This window comes from Urocitellus parryii, chromosome 6 (assembly GCF_045843805.1).
Source record: "Urocitellus parryii isolate mUroPar1 chromosome 6, mUroPar1.hap1, whole genome shotgun sequence".
Lineage (NCBI taxonomy): Eukaryota > Metazoa > Chordata > Mammalia > Rodentia > Sciuridae > Urocitellus > Urocitellus parryii.
The window spans coordinates 88,249,972-88,270,264 of NC_135536.1; the positions used below are offsets into that span (position 1 = coordinate 88,249,972).

A 20,293-nucleotide genomic window follows, 5' to 3' on the forward strand; every position below is an offset into this window, starting at 1 on the left:
CAATTTATCAAGCTTAGTCTACCCTGCCTGTTCCCCAGAGGCAGTTTCTTAGGAAGCCATGTTTATCATCACATGACCCTCTGCTGATTCAGCTCCTTCCTGACACAGAGGAAACCTGCAGACTTAACTAATATCCAGGTGTCAAGGACTAGTACTTTAGATAAGCTTGCATTCTAAAGGGAGGATATGTTTGTTCCTTTGTTTAGTCTTTTCTAAATTTTCTTTTCTTTCTTTTTCTTTTTCTTTCTTTCTTTCTTTCTTTCTTTCTTTTCTTTGGTTACAGGAGAATACTATAACTTTTCTTAAAGAAGTGAATGCTCAGAAGGACAAACAAATTAAAATGAGTTTTTCTCCTCTCCCCAGCAGCATCTCCACCAACACCTTGTGGCTTTAGCTCTTCTGCAATCACCATTATTTTCCCTTTATGGAATATCTTTTTTTTTTTTTTTTGCATTTGTCAGTTAGACATATCTTTTGTCTCTTCAATGTGAAGGATGAGAAATTAACCTACAGATTTTATAATGGTTTCCTTTAGGATGTTGAGTTTCTGCATGCACTGTATTGACTTCTACTATCATACAACAATTCCTAAAAGAGGTTTGGAAAAACTTGAGTGCCAGGCACAGTGGCCCATGACTGTAGTCAGCCCCAGCTACTTGGGTGGCTGAGGTAGAGGATCACTTCAGCCCAGGAGTTCAAGGTTAGCCTGGCAAAGTAACAAACAGCTGTCTCTCAGAGACAGAGAGAGAGAGAGAGAGAGAGAGAGAGAGGGAGGGACCCTGCTTTTATAAAACTTATAGTTTGGTCTGATGTAGAAATAAACATTAGTTGATTAATCCAATGAGAGTAAAACTACCACTTTATTTAGCTATTTGAAGAAAGGGTGGGTAAAAAGTACTGTAAGAATGTCCAGTCCTGTGAGTCTGTGACCTAGTGAATGAAAACATTCAAACTGAGTTCTGAAGGTTTAGTAGGAGTTAACTAGGCACAGAGGTCAACATAGATGGGTCTGGCTGAAGACAGAGCATATGTGAAGGCCAATAGTAGAAGGGAGATGGTGAAGTTGGGTGGTGGTGGTACACACCCATAATCCCAGCAATTTAGGAAGCTGAGTCAGGAAGAACACAAGTTCAAGGCTAGCCTGGGCAACTTAGTGAGATCCTTATTTTTATTTATTTTTTGGAGAAGATGGGTATCAGGAATTGAACTCAGGGGCACTCAACCACTGAGCCACATCCCCAGCCCTTTTTTATATTTTATTTAGAGCAGGGTCTTATTGAGTTGCTTAGGACCTTGCTATGTTGCTGAGGCTGGCTTCGAACTTGCAATCCTCCTGCCTCAGACTTCCCAGCCACTGGGATTACAGACATATGCCACAGCGCCCAGCCTATTTATTTATTTTTAAAAATATCTTTACTAGTTGTTGATGGACCTTTATTTTATTTACTTAGTTATGTATGGTGCTGAGAATCAAACCCAGTGCCTCACACATTTGAGGCAAGGGCTCTATCATGGAGCCACAAGTCCAGTGCCTCCCCCAACTTATTTTTATGTAAATTTTTTTATTTATATATGACAGCAGAATGCATTACAATTCTTTTTTTTTTAAAGAGAGAGTGAGAGAGGAGAGAGAGAGAGAGAGAGAGAGAATTTTTAATATTTATTTTTCAGTTCTCGGCGGACACAACATCTTTGTTGGTATGTGGTGCTGAGTATCGAACCCAGGCCGCACGCATGCCAGGTGAGCGCGCTACCGCTTGAGCCACATCCCCAGCCTACAATTCTTTTTTTTTTTTTAATATAGCTTTTTTTTTTTTTTTAATTTATTTATTTTTAGTTCTTGGCGGACACAACATCTTTGTTGGTATGTGGTGCTGAGGATCGAACCCGGGCCGCAGGCATGCCAGGCGAGCGTGCTACCACTTGAGCCACATCCCCAGCCCTACAATTCTTATTATTACATATATAGAGCACAATTTATAGAGCACAACTATCACTGGTTGTATACATAATATATTCACACCAATTCATGTCTTCATATATGTACTTTGGATAGTAATGATCATCACATTCCACCATCATTAATTACCTCATGTCCCCTTCCTTCTCCTCCACCCCTCTGCCCTGTCTAGAGTTCATCTATTCCTCCATGCTCCCATTCCCTATCCCACTATGAATTAGCCTCCTTATATCAAAGAAAACATTCAGCATTTGTTTTTTTGGGATTGGCTAACTTCACTTAGCATTATCTTCTCTAATTCCATCCATTTACCTGCAAATGCCATGATTTTATTCTCTTTTATTGCTGAGTAATATTCCATTGTGTATATATGCCACATTTTTTAATCCATTCATCTGTAGAAGGGCATTTAGGTTGGTTCCACAGTTTAGCTATTGTGAATTGTGCTGCTATAAACATTGATGAGGCTGTGTCCCTGAAGTATGCTGTTTTTAAGTCCTTTGTTTATAGACTGAGGAGAGGGACAGCTGGGTCAATTGGTGGTTTCATTCCCAATTTTCCAAGAAATCTCCATACTGCTTTCCATATTGGCTGCACCAATTTGCAGTCCCACGAGCAATGTATGAATGTGCCTTTTCCCCACATCCTCGTCAACACTTATTTCTATTCTATACTTTTTTTTGTTTGCATGCATAATCGCTGCCATTCTGACTAGAGTGAGATGAAATTTTTTTTTTAATTTTAATTTTTTTTTATTGGTCGTTCATAACATTACATAGTTCTTAATACATCATATTACACGGTTTGATTCAAGTGAATTATGAACTCCCGATTTTACCCCGTATACAGATTGCTGTATCACATCAGTTACCCTTCCATTGATTGACATATTGCCTTTCTAGTGTCTGATGTATTCTGCTGTCTGTCCTATTCTCTACTATCCCCCGAGATGAAATCTTAGAGTGTTTTGTTGTTTTTTTTTTTAAAGAGAGAGTGAGAGAGGAGAGAGAGAGAGAGAGAGAATTTTTTTAATATTTATTTTTTAGTTCTCGGCGGACACAACATCTTTGTTGGTATGTGGTGCTGAGGATCAAACCCGGGCCGCACACCCAGGTGAGCGCGCTACCGCTTGAGCCACATCCCCAGTCCACCTTAGAGTGGTTTTGATTTGCATTTCTCTAATTGCTAGTGATGATGAACATTTTTTCGTGTATTTGTTGATTGATTGTACATCATCCTCTGAGAAATTCTATTCCATTTTTATTTTTTTAAATAAAAAGTGAATTAGTGACAATCCACTTTATTTAGTTACTTATATTGAACTCAGAGGCACATCCCCAGCCCTTTTTTCTATTTTATTTAGAAACAAGGTCTTATTGAACCTGGGGATTGAACCCATTGCCTTATGCATAGGAGGCAAGCACTCTACTAACTGAGCTATATCCCTGGCCCCACTTTATTGTTCTTAAGATTCACTAATGGATTCCAACATGTTTTTGTAGAACAACTTGATGATTTAGTCACTCAATCACTGTTTAATTAGACATATAGATTGCTGCTAATTTGCCATTATGAACAGTGCTGTTTGGAACATTCTTGTAACATTTCTTTGCTCACATTCATGATTTATTTCCCTTAATAGAAATTTATAGAGGTGGAACTACAATGTCATAGGATATGCAAAACTGTGGGGGGTTGGTATTTATGGATATATTGGTTGTCAAGTAAACTGTATATAGTTTGAAATTCTATACTATTTTCAGTTAATAAGTGCAGCAGTTATCTCTTGCTGTATAACAAATCATCCTAAAATATATCAGCTTTAAACAATAAGCATTTGTTATATCACTGTTTGGGTAGGTGAAGATTCTGGGATTAGCTCCCTCAGCTGGGTCCTCTGGCTCAGGAATTCTCATAAGGCTGCAGTCGAGGTGTCAGCCGGGCCTGTAATCATTTTAAGATGCAACTGTAGGAGGACCTACTTCTAAACTCACTTACATGGGTGTTGGCAGGTCTTGAGTTCCAGATGCTATTGGCTAAAGACATGGATTCCTTGTCATGTGGACTTCTCTAGAATGCTACTTAGGATGAGGCATGTCAATTACATTAGACCAGAGAAGGAGAAAGGGAGGGAGAGAAAGAAGGAATTACAGTCTTTTGTAATCTAGGGAGGTGACATCCCATAACTTTGGCTATATTCTAGTCATTAGAAGCAAGTGACCAGATCCAGACACACTGAAAGAGAAAAGATTACACAAGAGTGTGAATACCTGGAGGTATAGATCACTGGTAGCTAGTTAGAGGGTACCTACAATAGAAAATCGTGGGCACTTTCAACATTAGAATTCTTCAAAAATATCCATCTAAGAGCTGCTGCATTATCTGAGAGGGTCTATCCTATCCCCCTTTAAATAAAACTGATAGTGGCCTAATCTTCAAAAGTATTGCATTACTTCCCCCTCAAAATTCCTCAACAAAAATCATTGTTTCTGGGGTTATGGCTCAGGGGTAGAGTGCTCACCTAGCATATGCGAAGTCCTGGGTTCGATCCTCAACATCACATAAAAATAAACAAATAAAATAAAGCTATTGTGTCCATGTACAACTAAAAAATAAATATTTTTAAAAATCATTGTTTCTGCAATATAATTAGTGGACTTTTATTTAGATAGTTAACAGTAAAAATAATTTTGTAATTGTTATCCTTCTGTTTCCCTTATTATTGGCATTAAACCACCCAGATATTCAAAAAGTTAAAACAGAAACAGCTATTTACTTGCTCACAATTCTGCAACTTAGGCAAGGCTTGGCAGGACCAGCTAGTCTCTGCTGAGGGGACTTACTGGGGCAGAAGATGCAAGACAGCTTCACCCAGCTCCTTGGCTGGGGGTAGGAGGTCACTGGGAACCAGTCAGGCTTCTCTCATTTCCTTCAGTCCTTCATCCTCATGGCCCTTTCCTCTTCAGATGACTCTCTTTTCTGCAAAGTACTCAAATTTCTGAATGTCACTACTGACTCTATGAGGAAAGTTAGAAACCATAGCCTAGAAGTCTAGAAGTCACATGGCACCATTTCTGCTATGTCTTATTGGCCAAAGCAAGCAGTGTGAGTCAAAAAGAAGGGAAATAGACTCCACCTCTTAGGAGGAGAGTAAGAGGCAGGTGAAAGAATTAAACACAGTATTGTAGCCTGGCATAGTGGTACATGTCTGTAATCCCAGTGGCTCGGGAAACTGAGGCAGCAGGATAGCAAACTCAAGGCCAGCCTCAGCAATTTAGCAAGGCCCTAAGCAATTTAGTGAGAGCCTTCTTAAAATGAAGGCTGGGGATGTAGATGAGTGGTAAAACCCTTCTGGGTTAGATCCCCAGTATCTGCCCCCCCCCAAATAAAATAAACATCAAAATCTAAATATGAAGCCCACTGCTCAATCACATGTAATCTTATTTACCGCTCTTCACTATGGGACCTCAATAATTATGGAACTTCTGTGTATGGTAAGAATAGTAAGTGTTGCCAGAGCATGAATCATACATGTCAAGTGCCTGGAAAGAACACAGTAGGTGTCCATTTTCTGCTACTTCACAGAATACCTGAGACTAAGTAATTTATAAAGGAGTTTATTTAGTTCAAAGGTTAAAAATCCAAGATCTGGAGCTCAGATCCAGTGAGGGGCTTATGCAATATCATAACAATGGAGGAAAAGTAGAAAGGCAGGTGGGCATGTGCAGTTTTTTTTTTTTTTTATGTTGTTGTTACTGGGGATTCAACTCAGAGACACTGAGCCACATCCACAGCCCTATTTTATATTTTATTTAGAGATGGGGTGTCACTGAGTTGCTTAGTGCCTCACCATTGCTGAGGCTGGCTTTGAACTCATGATCCTCCTGTTTCAGCCTCCAGAGCCACTGGGATTATAGGTGTGTGCCACCACACCCAGCACAGCCTCACACTTTTGACAACCTGCTCTCATGGTAATTAATCCAGTCCATCAAGAATTGACACAGTCCCTAAGAAAGGCATTAATCCCTCTTAATGACCTAATCATCTCTTAAAGTCTCCATCTCCCAACACTGCCACCATGGCAGATTTCAACATGAATTTCAGAGGGGACAAACCATAACAGCAGGCATCACAAATGGTGGCTGCTTACCACTTGAAAATGTTTTGTTTCAGGCTAATTGAATCTGAGGTGAGGGTAAATTTTTCAGATAAAGGTAGAATTGCAAGTATCATAAGCCCAATGTTAAAGTGTGGGAGTAAGGTGGGCTTACCTGGGCTCCTATCTTTTCTCTGCCACTTAACTGCTGGATAATCTGACAAATTAGTTCACTTATCTGAGCCTATTTACTCATCCATAAGAATGGGAATAAAAAGAGTAATGACTTCCTTGGTTTGATTTGATCTTAATGGGTAATGTGTGGGAAGCACTTAGGAATAGGGTTAGAGCATTCCCAGTGCTTGATAAATGCAGGTTTTTGTAATGGTGTGTATAATGGGTATAATGACAAACTTCTGGTAATGTAATATCACTATATATTAATACTCTCCTTGACGTATAAACTTCTGGAATCAGATCTTGACAAAAACTTTTCTTCCCAGTAGCTGCACCACAATCATTTGCTTCTTTCCTAACTTACCATCATGGCCACCACTATGCCAGGGGATATGGAACACCCCTGAAAATCCAAAGAGAAGAAATACCCCAGCTCCCAACCCCAATGCCCATAATGTGGGCAGTTGGTAAATGTTGTTGTTCATGAAGGAAAATGATCCTTGGCTACAAGTCCTACTAGGTAAAGCTGCTCTGTATAAGAAATGGGGAAGAATGTTCCCATTGGGTCAGGGGTTCCTAAAGGTATCATGAATAGATGTGATCTCTTTTTTGGGGGGAAAGCATTAATATGACTAATCCTGTTGTGTAGAGAATGGTCTTTTAAGAGTTTTTCACTTAGGAAAGGCAATGAACTTGGCTTCCAGGAGGACACGGTTTTGTGAAGGACATTAAATCACCTACACTTGTAAACTGGGTCCTTTGAGCTTCCATGGACACTTCACTGGAAAAGAGTGGTCAGCTGCTGACCTGGAACAACCCCTTTGTGGGAGGGTAGAGGAATCTGAGCTTCAGATAAGGGAGCAGCCATGGATGAGGGATGAGAGACCATAAAGAAAAATACAAGTTGAGGAAAGGTCTCAAACGAAAGGGAACCACTGTGGTCAAACGGAGAAGTCTGGACGAGGGGAATCGCCTTGGTTTTTCATTCTGGCAGAAAGGATAACTGCCAGGAACTGGCAAGGGTGATGACACTGGAGCAGAAACCCCAGATCCCCGTTATCACAGGTGCAGCCACCCAGCTTCTGGGTTCTCTTCCCGTCAGGAGATGGAAATGATGACCTAGGGGGTTGGCTAAGCAAGATTCGTTTGCATCATCCTTTTCCCCACTTCTTCTCCAGTCCCTACCCAATTGCTTCACAGTCTGGGGCTGGTGATGCTGGCTCTGACCTGAAAGGGAGACAAGAGGCAGCAGTCCCAGAGCGCCCGACTTTTGCGACTTGGCCGCAGCGTCCCGAACCTGCGTTGGCCTTCGGAGTTCGGGAGGCAGTTCTGGGGCGCTGGGCCCCTCCGGAGGCTGGACCCTGTGGGGGTCGCCTAGAGCTACCTCGTGGGGACGCGGCTCCCCTCTCCAAGAGCTCTGAAAACCTGGCAGCTCCGGGGGAGGCTGAGGTCCCAGGGCCGCGGGGCTGGCGCCGCCGGCGGGGCCGGAAGTTCGGCTGGGACGGGCGGGTGGGGGTGCACCGGCGTGGGCGGGGCCGGCGACGCACGAGTTAATGTCCGCTCCGCCCCGGCCGCGCTGACTCAGTTTCGCCAGAAACTAGGGGGTGGCGGTGGCAGATCCCGAGAGCACTCGGCACCCCGGCAGAAGCCGCGGCCTGAGCCGCGCAGGAAACTGGGCCCGGATCCTCGGCAGGCCAGGCCCCACCCCACTCACCTGCCCAGGTAACCGGGGCCCTGGAGCGCGAGGCGGAGGCGGAGGCGGAGCGGGCTCGGAGCATGTTTGGCCGTTTGCTTGGCACCTGTACGTGCGTCCGGGTACGTGAGCTTCTCAGCAGTTTGTGTGTCCGTCCTTCGGGCGACCCGGTCACTAGAGTGTGTGTGGGAGGTCGGGCCCGCGTGCCCCTCTTCACTGCGGGGTGTTCCGTGTCCCCGCACCCCGACTTCCTGCCTGCCTGCCCGCCTCCCTCGAAGTCTCCCACCCAGGCTGATCAGGCGTGCCTCCTCTGTCCCCTCCCTTCTCTCAGGTCACAAGTACCCTCAGAACCCAGAGGCTCGCACTGTGAAGGTGACTCCCCTACCCCCAACCCCGGGGAAGAGGGCCACGGCCCCTGGGAGGACGATGGCCGGCGCTCGCCCTGCCCAGGCCGGCATCCCTGTGGTCCTTGAGCTGTTGCTTCTGTGCGTGCTGGGTCTCCAGATCACTGAGGCCGGGCTGCCTCCCCCACCCCCTGAGCTGCCGGCGGGAACTGCCTGCCTGAACCTCTTCACTCCGGGGGTTCCTGCCTTCGTGCTGGACACGGAAGCCTCGGTCAGCAACGGGGCCACCTTTCTGGGTTCCCCCACCGTGCGCCGGGGCTGGGATTGCGTGCGCTCCTGTTGCACCACCCAGAATTGCAACCTGGCGCTGGTGGAACTGCAGCCCGACGGCGGCGAGGACGCCATCACCGCCTGCTTCCTCATGAATTGCCTCTACGAGCACAACTTTGTGTGCAAGTTCGCGCGCAGAGAGGGCTTCATCAACTACCTCACAAGAGAGGTTTACCACTCGTACCACGAGCTTCGGACCCAGGGCTTTGGAGGTAAACAGGAGGAGGCAGAGATGGCGGGCATGGATGGATCTGGAGAGGCTCAAAAGGGAACTAACTATGGTCCCGAGGGAACCAAGCATCAGAAAGAAGTTAGGGAGGAAAATCCAATTCCACCCGACTCCTCCAGAAGGAACTATAACCAGTGAACAAAAGAAAGATGGTATGAGTGGGGATGGGGAACATTCCAGAGCCCAGGCTCTGGCTCTTGAATTCAGAATGTTCAGAGGTGATGATCTGGCACCCAAGGGAAGCCTGGCCTTAGGCTGTGTGTATGGGAGAGAAGAGACAACTCTCCAGGCTTCACAACCTCTGACCCTCATAGGCTGAGTCAGATTATTAGGTGTCTGGATGCAGCCTGGTGACTAGAAAGGTACCCTGGCCAACCAATGTCCTAGGCACCTTGATTCCTTGGCAAGTGAGCCTGGCTAGTCTCCTCCACTGGCTGGATGTCTAGCTGATTGACATCTCTGTACACCTGAGAACAGATTGGCCTTTTGTTGATTTGGAGGGGAAAGGCAGACCCCAAGAGACTAAGGAAGAAGCCCTGTCTGGGGTTGACTCCAAGAGAGGTGGTGTTGGGGGCACAATAGCCCAGAGGCTCTGGAGTGGGGGATGAGGAAGGTTGCTGGGTGAGTCAGCCCAATGGTATGTATATCTGGTAGGGGAAGGATGTCACCTGTTCATGCAGGTGTGTGTGTGTGTGTGTGTGTGTGTGTGTGTGTGTGTATGTGTGCATGCACTCACCCATGTGAACCAAGCAGGGCTCTCCTTGCTTAGGAAATGGTAGCAGAGCTGTCTGCTCACCTTGTTTACTTCCACGGATAGGGGCAAAATGGGGGTCAAAACTCCTCCTTCTTCCTCCAACTGAGCAGTAGGGAGTGAGATCAAGACTGGTCAAGAACCTTTCCTCCTCATTTTCTTCACCTGCTCTCTGGCCAGGTAGGGCTCCAGGACAAAAGTGGGTCATAAACAGATAACCATTACTGAATTCTGTGCCATTCATCCTACAGGCCTCATTCTGAAAAGGATGCTGTTGTTAGTCAACTGCTTTTTAGATTAGAAAACTGAGCCCCCACCCCACCATAATGTCCATGAATTGTAAACTTAGGACTCACGCAGGGAGACCTTCAAAAGTCCTGGGCTCTTTTTTCACATGAGACCACCGTTCCAGTAGAAACCTAGCATTCTGACCCAAGATAGCCAACAGATAACAAAAGCAAAGACTGGGGAGTCCAGTGGCCAGGACTGGCTGGGGCTGAGTCAGAGGTGAGCTTAGTGTGAAAAGTAGACAAGGGACTTTCCTCTCCAGCCTTTTCTAGGGCTAGTACCTCTTCCAGGTCTCCCAGTAGCTCTTTTGTGTCTCTGAGGAGAAGTGAGATGGGAATTCTGTGAAATGGGGGTCAATATCTATGGTCTAAGCTGAACTCTGAGGTCCCACTGGGCCAGAACTAGAGCCTGTTCCACAAGGAAGCAATAGATAGTGTAGGTGGCAGTGACTCTAATTGACTGTCAGTGCCCTTCCTGCTCTGACATAGGCCCTATAGGAGGCCCATCAAGGGTCAGAGCCAGATACTCTGAAGTCTGGTCAGGAAGGTGAACTGGATAAGGGTCACCTGGTCTTGGGCTCAGCCCTTCTCATCTGGAAACCCCCAAGGACTGGCCTACTTGGCACAAGGTAGGCTAGAGTGGGGATTTCCTGGGGCATGTAAAAAGTTGGGTAGGACTTGGACTACAAGTGAGCCCCAGGACATTGTAGACTATTTTCAGGGTTCTGCCTTGGAAAGTGGGGGAAGCTGTGTATGTCAAGGGCTCCACTGTTGGCTAAGTCTGGCTGGTAAATTGGAGGCTAGAGCAGACAGAAGCAGCCAAAATAGACTGGGTAGTCAGGGCTTCTGAACTTTTTTTTTTCTTTTCCGGTACTGGGAATTGAACCCAAGACTCTCACACATACCAGGCAAGTACTCTACCACTGAGTCATATCCCCAGTCCTAAATCTTTGATTCTTATACTTGGTAGAGAAATCCTGTTGAAAAGGGTTGATTTGCTTTCTCTTCCCTGCCTGTGGCCAGGCCAGTCCAGTCCAGATTCCTACAGCTGGAGGCCAGGGAGTTTGTCCCTCCTCTCCCCTGCTCCTGCCCTCCCCCATCTTTCCTATGGCAGAGTGGTTTAGGAGGTGGAGTCTGTGTTTCCCTGGAGATGTCCTGGGGCTTGGCAGCTGGGGGAGGGCTAGTTTTATTGCCAGTCTAGCCTTTGGTCTCTTGGGGATGGGAATAAGGGAGTGGTAGGGCAGGGCATCGGCCCTTGGTCCTGGGACCTGGGGCTTAGCAAGTTGTGGGTAGGAATTCTATTCAAGGTCTATTCTATTCTATTCAAGGTCTGGCATCTCTCTCCTTGCCACTTTGACCTAGGGGGCTGGACTTGAGGCCTATAATCTCTTGTCTGCTAGGTAGGCTTCTAAGTAGTCTATTTTCTTTCATTTTCTATAAAATGCAAGGCTGTGGCTCCTCAAGTTCACTGCCCTCTTATTTCATCTCTCAGGCTCTTTTCCTGATCACCACTGAGCCAGGGTTACTTCCAGACACTTTTCTACTCTCTTTTTTCTAAATTCCTTAAATCCAGTATGTTTTCTCAGTTTTGTAGGTATCCATATGTTTGACATGTTTCCCTGTGAAACCTCTTCCCTTCCATCCCTCTGCTGTCTCCATGTGTCCTGGGTCTCTTCTCTGTGACCAATTCTGTGAGCTTCCCCATTGGCTCTGCTTTCTCTGCCTCATTAAGGAAGAATCCTGTGACTTGGCCTTCTACCAGCTGCCCTCATCTCCTAAACTTTTTTTTTTTATTTTTTTTTTAAACTGGGGATTGGGCCCCAAGGGCACTTTACCAGTGAGCTAGATCCCCACTCCAAAAAAAAAAAAAAAAAAAAAAGTTTATTGCTAAGTTGCTAAGGTAGGCCACAAACTTGTGATCCTCCTGGAATTACAGGTGTGTTCCACCACACCTGACTTTACCTTTTCTCCTTTTCTTCTTGCTTTGCACTCACTCACTCTTTTTTGTTGTTGTTGTTGTTAAATTTTCTTTTCTTTCAATATTTTTTTAGTTATCAATGGACCTTTATTTTATTTATTTATATGCGGTGCTGAGAATCAAACCCAGGGCCTCACACATGCTAGGCAAGTGCTCTCTGAGCCACAACCCCAGCTCATGTACACACTCACTCTTTTTTTAAAAATATTTATTTATTTATGTATCTTTAGTTTTAGGTGGATACATTAGTTTGTTTTTTATGTGGTGCCGAGGATTGAACCCAGTGCCTCATGCATGCTAGGCGAGCACTCTACCACTAAGCCACTACCCCAGCCCCCACACTCACTCTTATACCTGAAGTGACCCTCTTTAGAGCCTCCATGGAGAGCAGTATCAGAACTGTAGATGCTTGTCATCATTGACACAATTGTACTTGTAGGAATTCATTTTGCTGCTCGATTTACACATGTATACAACAGCTTGACAGTTATTTATTGTAGTATTGTTTATAATAATGAAGAATTGGAAACAATTTCAGTGTCTGTCAACACATCCTCTAATTGAATCCTGTGATGCTGTTGGAATAATAATAAACCCCAAGGCAGCATGGTTTAGGAAAGAAGGAAAGAAAGCTGTGAATTAAAATACTATATTCATTACACACAAACTGGTAGATGCCTTTGGTGTAAGGAATTTGGGGTGTTAAGGAAAAGAGGCTAATTAATTTTCACCTCCCTTTTTTATTTAATATACATGTATTATTTAGACTACAAAACAAAAACTCAGGATTTTAAAACAACAAAAATCACACCTTTAAGCAGATGATGACCTATAGCGTGACATTTTGGAGAAGACATGAGCTCTGGAGTTAGTTCAAATCCCAGCTTTGCCATTTAAAAACTGAGCCAGAAGTGCTGGGGATGTGGCTCATTGATAGAGTACTTGCCTAGCATACACAAGACCCCTGGTTTCACTTAAAAAAACAAACAAACTGAGCCATGACCCTGGGCAAGTTATTAACCTCTCAGGTTGGAGTCAACAAGTTCTTCCTTTTTTTTTTTTTTTTTTTAAAAAAAAAAAAAAGAGAGATTCCTTTATTTTTTAAAAAATGGGCCTTTACTTTGTTCATTTATTTATATGTGGTGCTGAGAATTGAACCCAGTGCCTCACACATGCCAGGCAAGTGCTCTACCACTGAGCCACAACCCCAGCTCCTCCATTTTTTTTTCCAATATTGAATTCATTTTATTTGGAATAATGAGATTATTCTAGGTAAATGAAAGAACATTTTATGATAGTAAACAAACTTTTCTTCTTTAAAGGTCTAAATAGTAAATATTTTAAGCTTTGTGTGAAATAAGGTCTCTGTTGTAACCACTTTGCTGTTGTCATGTGGAAGCAGCCTTAGACAATATGTAAGGACAGGGGCAAAGTTGTGCTCCAACTTACAGGCACACTTTTTTTTCCCCCAGTGCTAGGAATCTAACCCAGGGTTTCATGCATCCTCAGCAAGCAGTCTGCTACTAAGCTACATCTCAGTAGCCCCACAAATTTTAATGTTGTATACTTTTTTTCTTTATCCATTTCAAAATATAACAGATGGTGGGATGAATTTTGGCACACAGGCCACAGGTCAGTGTGCTGACCCCTGATGTAGGTAATGTAGATAGGTACTCAGTGTGATGGCAGTCACATTCTCAATGTACCCAGCAAGGCATCAGCTTTGTTGGTAAATACACCTCCTTTCTGTCTCCAGCCCTGGCCTCTGGAAAGCCCACACATATCTGCCACTGCCTGCTGTTTCTGGTGGATCTTTCTTGCCTCAAGTTCAGCTTCTCTGTGAGTGAACACACAGGTTCCCTCTACATCTAGTTTCCCTTCCATGTGTGCCCTGGCTCTTCCTCCTGAGTTCCCAGAGCCTTTCGTGAGAAGCCTGAAGTGTCTGCCCACCAGTTTCTTACATCCTTCTTTCCATTTTCTTGACTGCTTTGTGATTCGGACCCTTTCTGTTGAACTTGCCCTGACCACTGCCCTGGTCCACCTGTCACCCTCCTTGCTGCACAGAACCTTTCCAAACATATGTGTGAACAAGGACTGCCCAGAGCAGGAGCTCTCTGCTGAGTCCTAGCCCCTCCCTTAGGACTCCTGGGCCTCCATGGGGAATCTCAGAGGTCAGCGTCTGGTAATGCAAAAGCCTCCAGGACTTTGCCCCACTGCTCACAGCCAACATCTGTCCCCTTCCTATATCACCAGTTGTTTAATATTTGAATATTACTTCTGTTGTGAACAAACACTCTTGCCTGGCATTCTGCAGCTCTTTGAGGTTTGTGCCAGCCTGGCTGATTTCCTTATTGCCCATTGAACCAGCCTTGCAAATTCCTAGCTCCTCACTCTTGTTTTCTATTGTCATCAGCAACAAAAAAGATTTAAAAATTCTTCTTCCCTTCTCCAGAATGCCTTCCTTCCTCTGGCCTATCTCCCTTCTCACAGTGTCCTCTGCCTTGTCTTGTACATATACTGCTTCATGTTGTTGGTTTTTATCTGCCCAACTAGACTGAAATTCCTGCCAGACACTTTGTTCATTTCCTAGGGCTGTTGTAACAAATCACTATAAACTGTTTGGCTTAAAACAACAGAAATTTTGGGCTGGAGTTGTGGCTCAGCAGTAAAGCGCTTGCCTAGCATGTGCAAGGCCCTGGGTTCAATCCTCAGCACCACATAAAAATAAATAAAGATATTGTGTCCAACTATAACTAAAAAATAAATATTAAAAAAAAAACAACCCAGAAATTTAGGAGTGTGGATGTAGCTCAGTGGTAAAGCCCTTACCTAGCATGCATGAAGGCATGAGGTTCTGGGTTCAATCCCCAACACCACATAAAAAATATACAACAACAATAAAATGATTTTAAAAAAACAAATTTATTCTCTCACAGTTATAGAGGTCAAAAGTCTAAAATCAAGATGTCATCAGAGACACACTGTCTCTGAAGACTTCAGCAGAGAATCCTTCCTCACCTCTTCCAGCTTGTGGTGGCTCCGTGTGTCTTTTGGCTTGTGACTGCCTCACTCCAGTCTCTGCTTGTCTTGACATGGTCTCTTCTTTCATTTTGTCTTCTCTTCTGTTTCTTAAAGGACACTTGTGGAGGGAAGAGGCTGGGCTTGTGGCTCAGCAGTAGAGAGCTTGCCTAGCACGTGTGAGACCCTGGGTTCGATCCTCAGCACCACATAAAAATAAATAAATAAAATAAAGATATATACTTTAAAAAAGACACTTGTCATTAGATTTGGGGCCTAGCCAACTAATCCAGGATGACCTCATCTGGAAATCTGTAACATACATACTTCTGCAAATGTCCTTTTCCCAAATAAGGTCACATTTGTAGGTTTCAGGGGTTTGCGGTGGACATATCTTTTGGGAGCCACCATTTAATGAGTGGGACTCATGCTTTGTATTTTTCTCTGTCCCCTGGATTTTGATCCTGGATAGAGGAAGCCATAGGCACAGACTGTCATTAAGAGTCTGGGACCACTTGTAGAATCTGTCGGAGCTGACACAGACCTCATTCCCATAGCCACTCACCCTGGGGTTCCAGGGCCTGCTACCTTATTTCCCAGGAACTCTGCTTTAGACCTCTGTCCAGACAGGCTTTTGCATGGTCTAGACTGGCAGAGTAAACATGATAAATTTTAATTACACATTTCCTTTTTTGACTTTAAAAGAAAGTGTTACTTTAACCTTAAAGTGTTACTTTAAAGCAATTAGCACAAGCACCTGCTTATTATAAGGAACAAGCTCATTCCTCCAAGTACATACACACTTCCCAAATGAGGTTAGACAGCACAGGCTGTTCAGTAAGAAGGAGAAAGTGGGTTTTACCACATAAAGAATGTCCCTGAATAGAGAACAAGACACTGGTTTTGTTAGCTTTTACCATGTCCCACACAAGCTGCCAAGTTCCAAGTTGATCCAGATATGTCCCATAGTGCCTCCGCCCTACTTCCTCCCCAGTAGATACCTGGTCCATTCAGTGAGAGTTGATCTTACTTCACCTTCCTCCAGGGTCCCGGATCCCAAGGGCCTGGGTGGGCATAGACTTGAAGGTGCAGCCCCAGGAACCCCTGGTGCTAAAGGATGTGGAAAACATAGATTGGCATCTACTGCAGGGTGGCACAGACGTAAGGATAGAGGTGAGATACTGGACCGACTTCCTGACCTCCTCCCCCATCAGCCTCCTAGGGGCCCCTTCCTAGGGTAACAGGCTAACCAGTGGTTCCTGGTGGTGTGGGGTGGAGAGAAGGTGAGGATGAATTTAGCACCAAGTCCCTAGGAAGTGGGCATGTGGCTGGGAGTTCCTGGGGCAGCCCAAGGGTATTAAGGGGTGTCCAAGCCTGATGACCAGTCCTATGTGTAGAGGAACAATCCGGACCAGGTGGAGCTGTGGGGACTCAAGGAAGGCACCTACCTGTTCCAGTTGACAGTGACTGGCTCAGAACAACCAGAGAATAAGGCCAACGTCACAGTCACTGTGCTATCTGCCAAGCAGACAGAAGGTGAGGGAAGGGTGGGCAGGTGGCACCTGGAGCCTTCTGCCCTCTGCTAATGGGTCCCATAGCCTCCCCCTCACAAGCTCTCCTCCCTCTAGATTATTGCCTTGCATCTAACAAGGTGGGCCGCTGCCGGGGTTCCTTCCCCCGCTGGTACTATGACCCCACAGAACAAATCTGCAAGAGATTCACTTATGGAGGTTGCTTAGGCAACAAGAACAACTACCTTCGGGAAGAAGAGTGTATGCTAGCCTGCCGGGATGTGCAAGGTGGGCCTTTGAGAGGCAGCTTTGGGGCTTAACTGACTTTTCACCCAGGGTGGGTGGTCTTTCTTCACCAGTCAGGGAGTGGGCTGTGGGAGTTTCCTGTTCCCCACCTGCAATCATCTCATATCTGCTGGGACCTGACCATGCCTCTCTGACTTCTCCATTTTCCCCCAGGCCCCTCAATGGAAAGGCACCATCCAGGTAGGTGTTGTTACTTTCCCTGTCTCCCTCACCCTGCCAGGTCTTCCTCCATACCCGTGACCAATCCAACTTTGCCCAACACATTCCTCCTCTTGTAATATGGAAGGACCATAGAACACCCCACCCCTTCCAACCCAACATCTTCCTGTCAGAATCTGCCCAGGTTACATGTATGAGGAGTCAGGTTGGTGGAGAGAGAATAGGCACACATCAGGATATCATGTTGGAGAAGGCCAGGCAGACCATGGACCCTTGGCACCTGTTGTTTGCCTGAGCCTGACCTCACCTCTACCCCGTTCTTCCCTGACCCAGTATGTTCTGGCAGCTGCCACTCCACCCAATTTCGATGCAGTAATGGCTGCTGCATCGACAGCTTCCTGGAGTGTGATGACACCCCGGACTGCCCTGACGGCTCTGATGAGGCCACCTGTGAAAAATGTGAGGCCTGGGGAATGGAAAAGGGGTGGGCAGCAGGCAGGGAGGTCCCAGCAGCTCTGCCCTGTGTCCCTGGGAGACCTTGTTGAGCCTCTGACTTTTCATCTCTGCAGACACCAGTGGCTTTGATGAGCTCCAGAGTATCCATTTCCTCAGTGACAAAGGTGAGATCCTCCCCAGAACCTCTGGGTCAGGTCAAACACTGGCACTGCCATCCTCATTCCACCTGGCAGTGCCCGAGGAACCTATTGTATGTGCCAGACTAAGGCCCAAAGCCCTGGAGGGCAGAGGGTTTCTCCTGGGGAGCAGCCTGTTCTCTGGCTGGCTCCTGGGTCCCCTTCTGTGACTATGCTTCCCACACTTCAATGATCACCCATTATCTGAATAGCTTTGTAATGTTAGCCATGCCCAATGCAGATCACTTAATCAGTTTCTTTTTTTTTTTTTAACTCAGTGTATTAAAAAGGAATTTCACATAAATGGAAAGCAACTATAATTTGCTACAAGTTGAAAATTATGATAAATATAATAAACAATGTTAGTGAATGTTAGCTGGACATCATTGCTTGCCAAGGCTCAGACTCTGAGAACCATCTTTTTTTAAAATATATATATATTTTGGTTGTAGTTGTGCACAATATGAACATACTGGGTCAGTTGTAGTTGGACACAATACCTTTATTTTATTTCTTTATTTATATGTGGTGCTGAGGATCGAACCCAGCACTGCACACATGCTAGGCGAACATTCTACCTCTGAGCCACAACCGCAGCCCTGAGAACCATCCTCTTTGAGAGCCATTTTCTTTGTTAAAAATGCAAACTACAGTGACAGGAAATTGAAAAATAACTGTGTAAGTCCATGTAGTTTCCCATTATGCCAAAGCTTATTTTCAGGCTTTGCCTTCCTTGTCTCTGGCAAAACTGCAGAAGATCCAGATGTTTCTGGGGCTCCCAGATCCTCACTGAACCACAGTTGCTCTCCCCATGGGGCAAGCAGGAGGTGGTGGACAGAAGCCACGTGGGGCCTGCAGGGTGGTGGCAGGGTTCTCTGTGTGCTCACTGCTTTGCCTGCTCCCCACCCCCCAGGGCACTGTGTGGACCTGCCAGACACAGGACTCTGCCAGGAGAGCATCCCACGCTGGTACTACAACCCTTTCAGTGAACGCTGTGCCCGCTTCACTTATGGTGGTTGTTATGGCAACAAGAACAACTTTGAGGAAGAGCAGCAGTGTCTCGAGTCCTGTCACGGCATCTCCAGTGAGGGGGCTGGTGGGGATGTATTGGGTGGGGTGAAGAAGAAGAGACTTAGCTCTGTCCCAAGGCCTAAGTGGGTCACCCCTCCATCAAGCCATGGGAGAGAATGGCAAAGAGGGGCTGGGGCACTGGGAGCAGCTGAGTCTCAGGGCCCTTAATACTAACTGGTCTCTCTCCCCCATCATGTTGCAGAGAAAGATGTGTTTGGTCTGCGACGGGAAAGCTCCATCTCCAGTGTAGGTAAGCCCTGATCTGTCCTGATGCCAAGGTGGATGCATACATATCAACTCAAGGGATCAACTCCACATGATTGGTTGTGGACTCTTAAACCATGTTGAAAAGGATCCTAAGGTTACCTATAGAGACAGACTACTTCGATCAAATAGTGAGGCCCGTCATGGGCAAGGGAGGGAAATTCAGAGTGTGGAAATTCGGAGATGTCTGTAATCAGAGTCCCAGGTCTTTTTCCCAAGCTATCTGTAAGTAGAGTAACTTAGAGCCAAGACCTAAGACCCATTGGAACCCATCTGAGCTGCCAGATGCTGCCTTCAGCTTATATGCTGGAGGTGTGAGTTGGGTACCCATGTGCTTCCATACCTGGCATCTATTTAACTTGACTCCCTTGGTAGAATGGGGTAAGTGTCATAGCCAGGCATGGCTTGGGAGCCTCTTTTTCTGCTCCTTCTTCCCCAGGCTCTGTGGAAGTGGCTGTTGCTGTACTCCTGGTCATCTGCATCATCATGGTGATAGCCATCCTGGGTTATTGGTGCTTCAAGAACCAGAGACAGGACTTGCGCAGACATCACCACCTGAATCACCCACCACCCACCCCTGCTAGCTCCACTGTCTCCACCACTGAAGACACAGAGCACCTGGTCTATAATCATACCACCCGACCCCTCTGAGCCTGGGGCTCTTGCCATCTCTCACCAGGCCCTGCTTCCTGCTTACCAAGACAGAGGCCTGGACTGGGGAAAACTTTGGGATCAGACTCCTGCCTGTTTTCCAGGCACATTCTGCCTCAGAAGCCAGGGCTTTAGCTGTCTTGGAAGCCTCTGGGCTCAGGCTAGTTGTTTCTGAGAAAACACAAGGGTCTGAGAGAAGCAAAAAAATCCTTGAACCAGGAGTATTGTGCATAGAAGGACCTGCCCTGCCTAGGGGTTCAGAGGAAGTTGGAGTTTTAGGTCCTGGTTGAAGCTGCCTGCCCCCACCCCATGGTGCCTGGGATGGTGTCAGAAGCTGGAGGCCCCAGTGTCTTCCACAGCTGCCCTTCCACTACACGGTCCAGAGCTGGAAGGAAGGACTTCTCTATGTAGTTAGTGTTGTAAAGTATTGCTTTTGGGGGCTGGAGGCATAGATCAGTGCTAGAGTGTGTGCTAAATGCTTAGCATGCACAAAGCCCTGGATTCTATCCCCAGTGTTGGGGAGGGGAAATTTAAAAAAAGCTTTTTGTTTATTTAATGCCCTAGGGGTAGGGGTGAAGACAAATGGAAGGTATGTCTTCCTTTGCCTTCTTTCTTCCTTTTCCCTTGAGGTTGAGCCCTGCCCTTGACCAGCCCCTGAATCCCCAGTCCCTAATCCCAGGGCTCTCTGACATCACACCACCAACCCCTCCTCAATTTCCCACAAATCCAATTCACTCACAGTGTGATAAAATGGTTTGTGAGGCTGGGGTGTAGCTCAGTGGTGGAGTGCTTGCCTAGCATGCATGAGGCCCTGGATTCAATCCCCAGCACCTCAA

General features: G+C 46.0%; 1 protein-coding gene and 1 non-coding gene across 3 annotated transcripts; both read left to right on the plus strand.

The window, feature by feature from the left end:
* Nucleotides 1-8,343: 8,343 nt before the first annotated feature.
* Spint1 (serine peptidase inhibitor, Kunitz type 1) lies at nt 8,344-19,768 on the plus strand. 2 transcript variants are annotated; one of them, XM_026392709.1, is made up of 10 exons: nt 8,344-8,812; nt 15,909-16,036; nt 16,261-16,399; nt 16,492-16,662; nt 16,834-16,860; nt 17,173-17,298; nt 17,409-17,459; nt 18,385-18,555; nt 18,745-18,792; nt 19,246-19,768. In XM_026392709.1, exons 1-10 carry the CDS (start codon nt 8,353-8,355, stop codon nt 19,455-19,457), a joined length of 1,533 nt encoding a protein of 510 aa, XP_026248494.1. In that variant the 5' UTR covers nt 8,344-8,352; the 3' UTR covers nt 19,458-19,768. The 2 variants fall into 2 exon arrangements, with proteins under 2 accessions (XP_026248494.1, XP_077656117.1); XM_077799991.1 differs by lacking the exon at nt 17,173-17,298.
* A 453-nt stretch (nt 19,769-20,221) lies between these two features.
* Trnaa-agc (transfer RNA alanine (anticodon AGC)) lies at nt 20,222-20,293 on the plus strand. Its single transcript has one exon. It is a non-coding gene; the product is annotated as a tRNA-Ala (tRNA).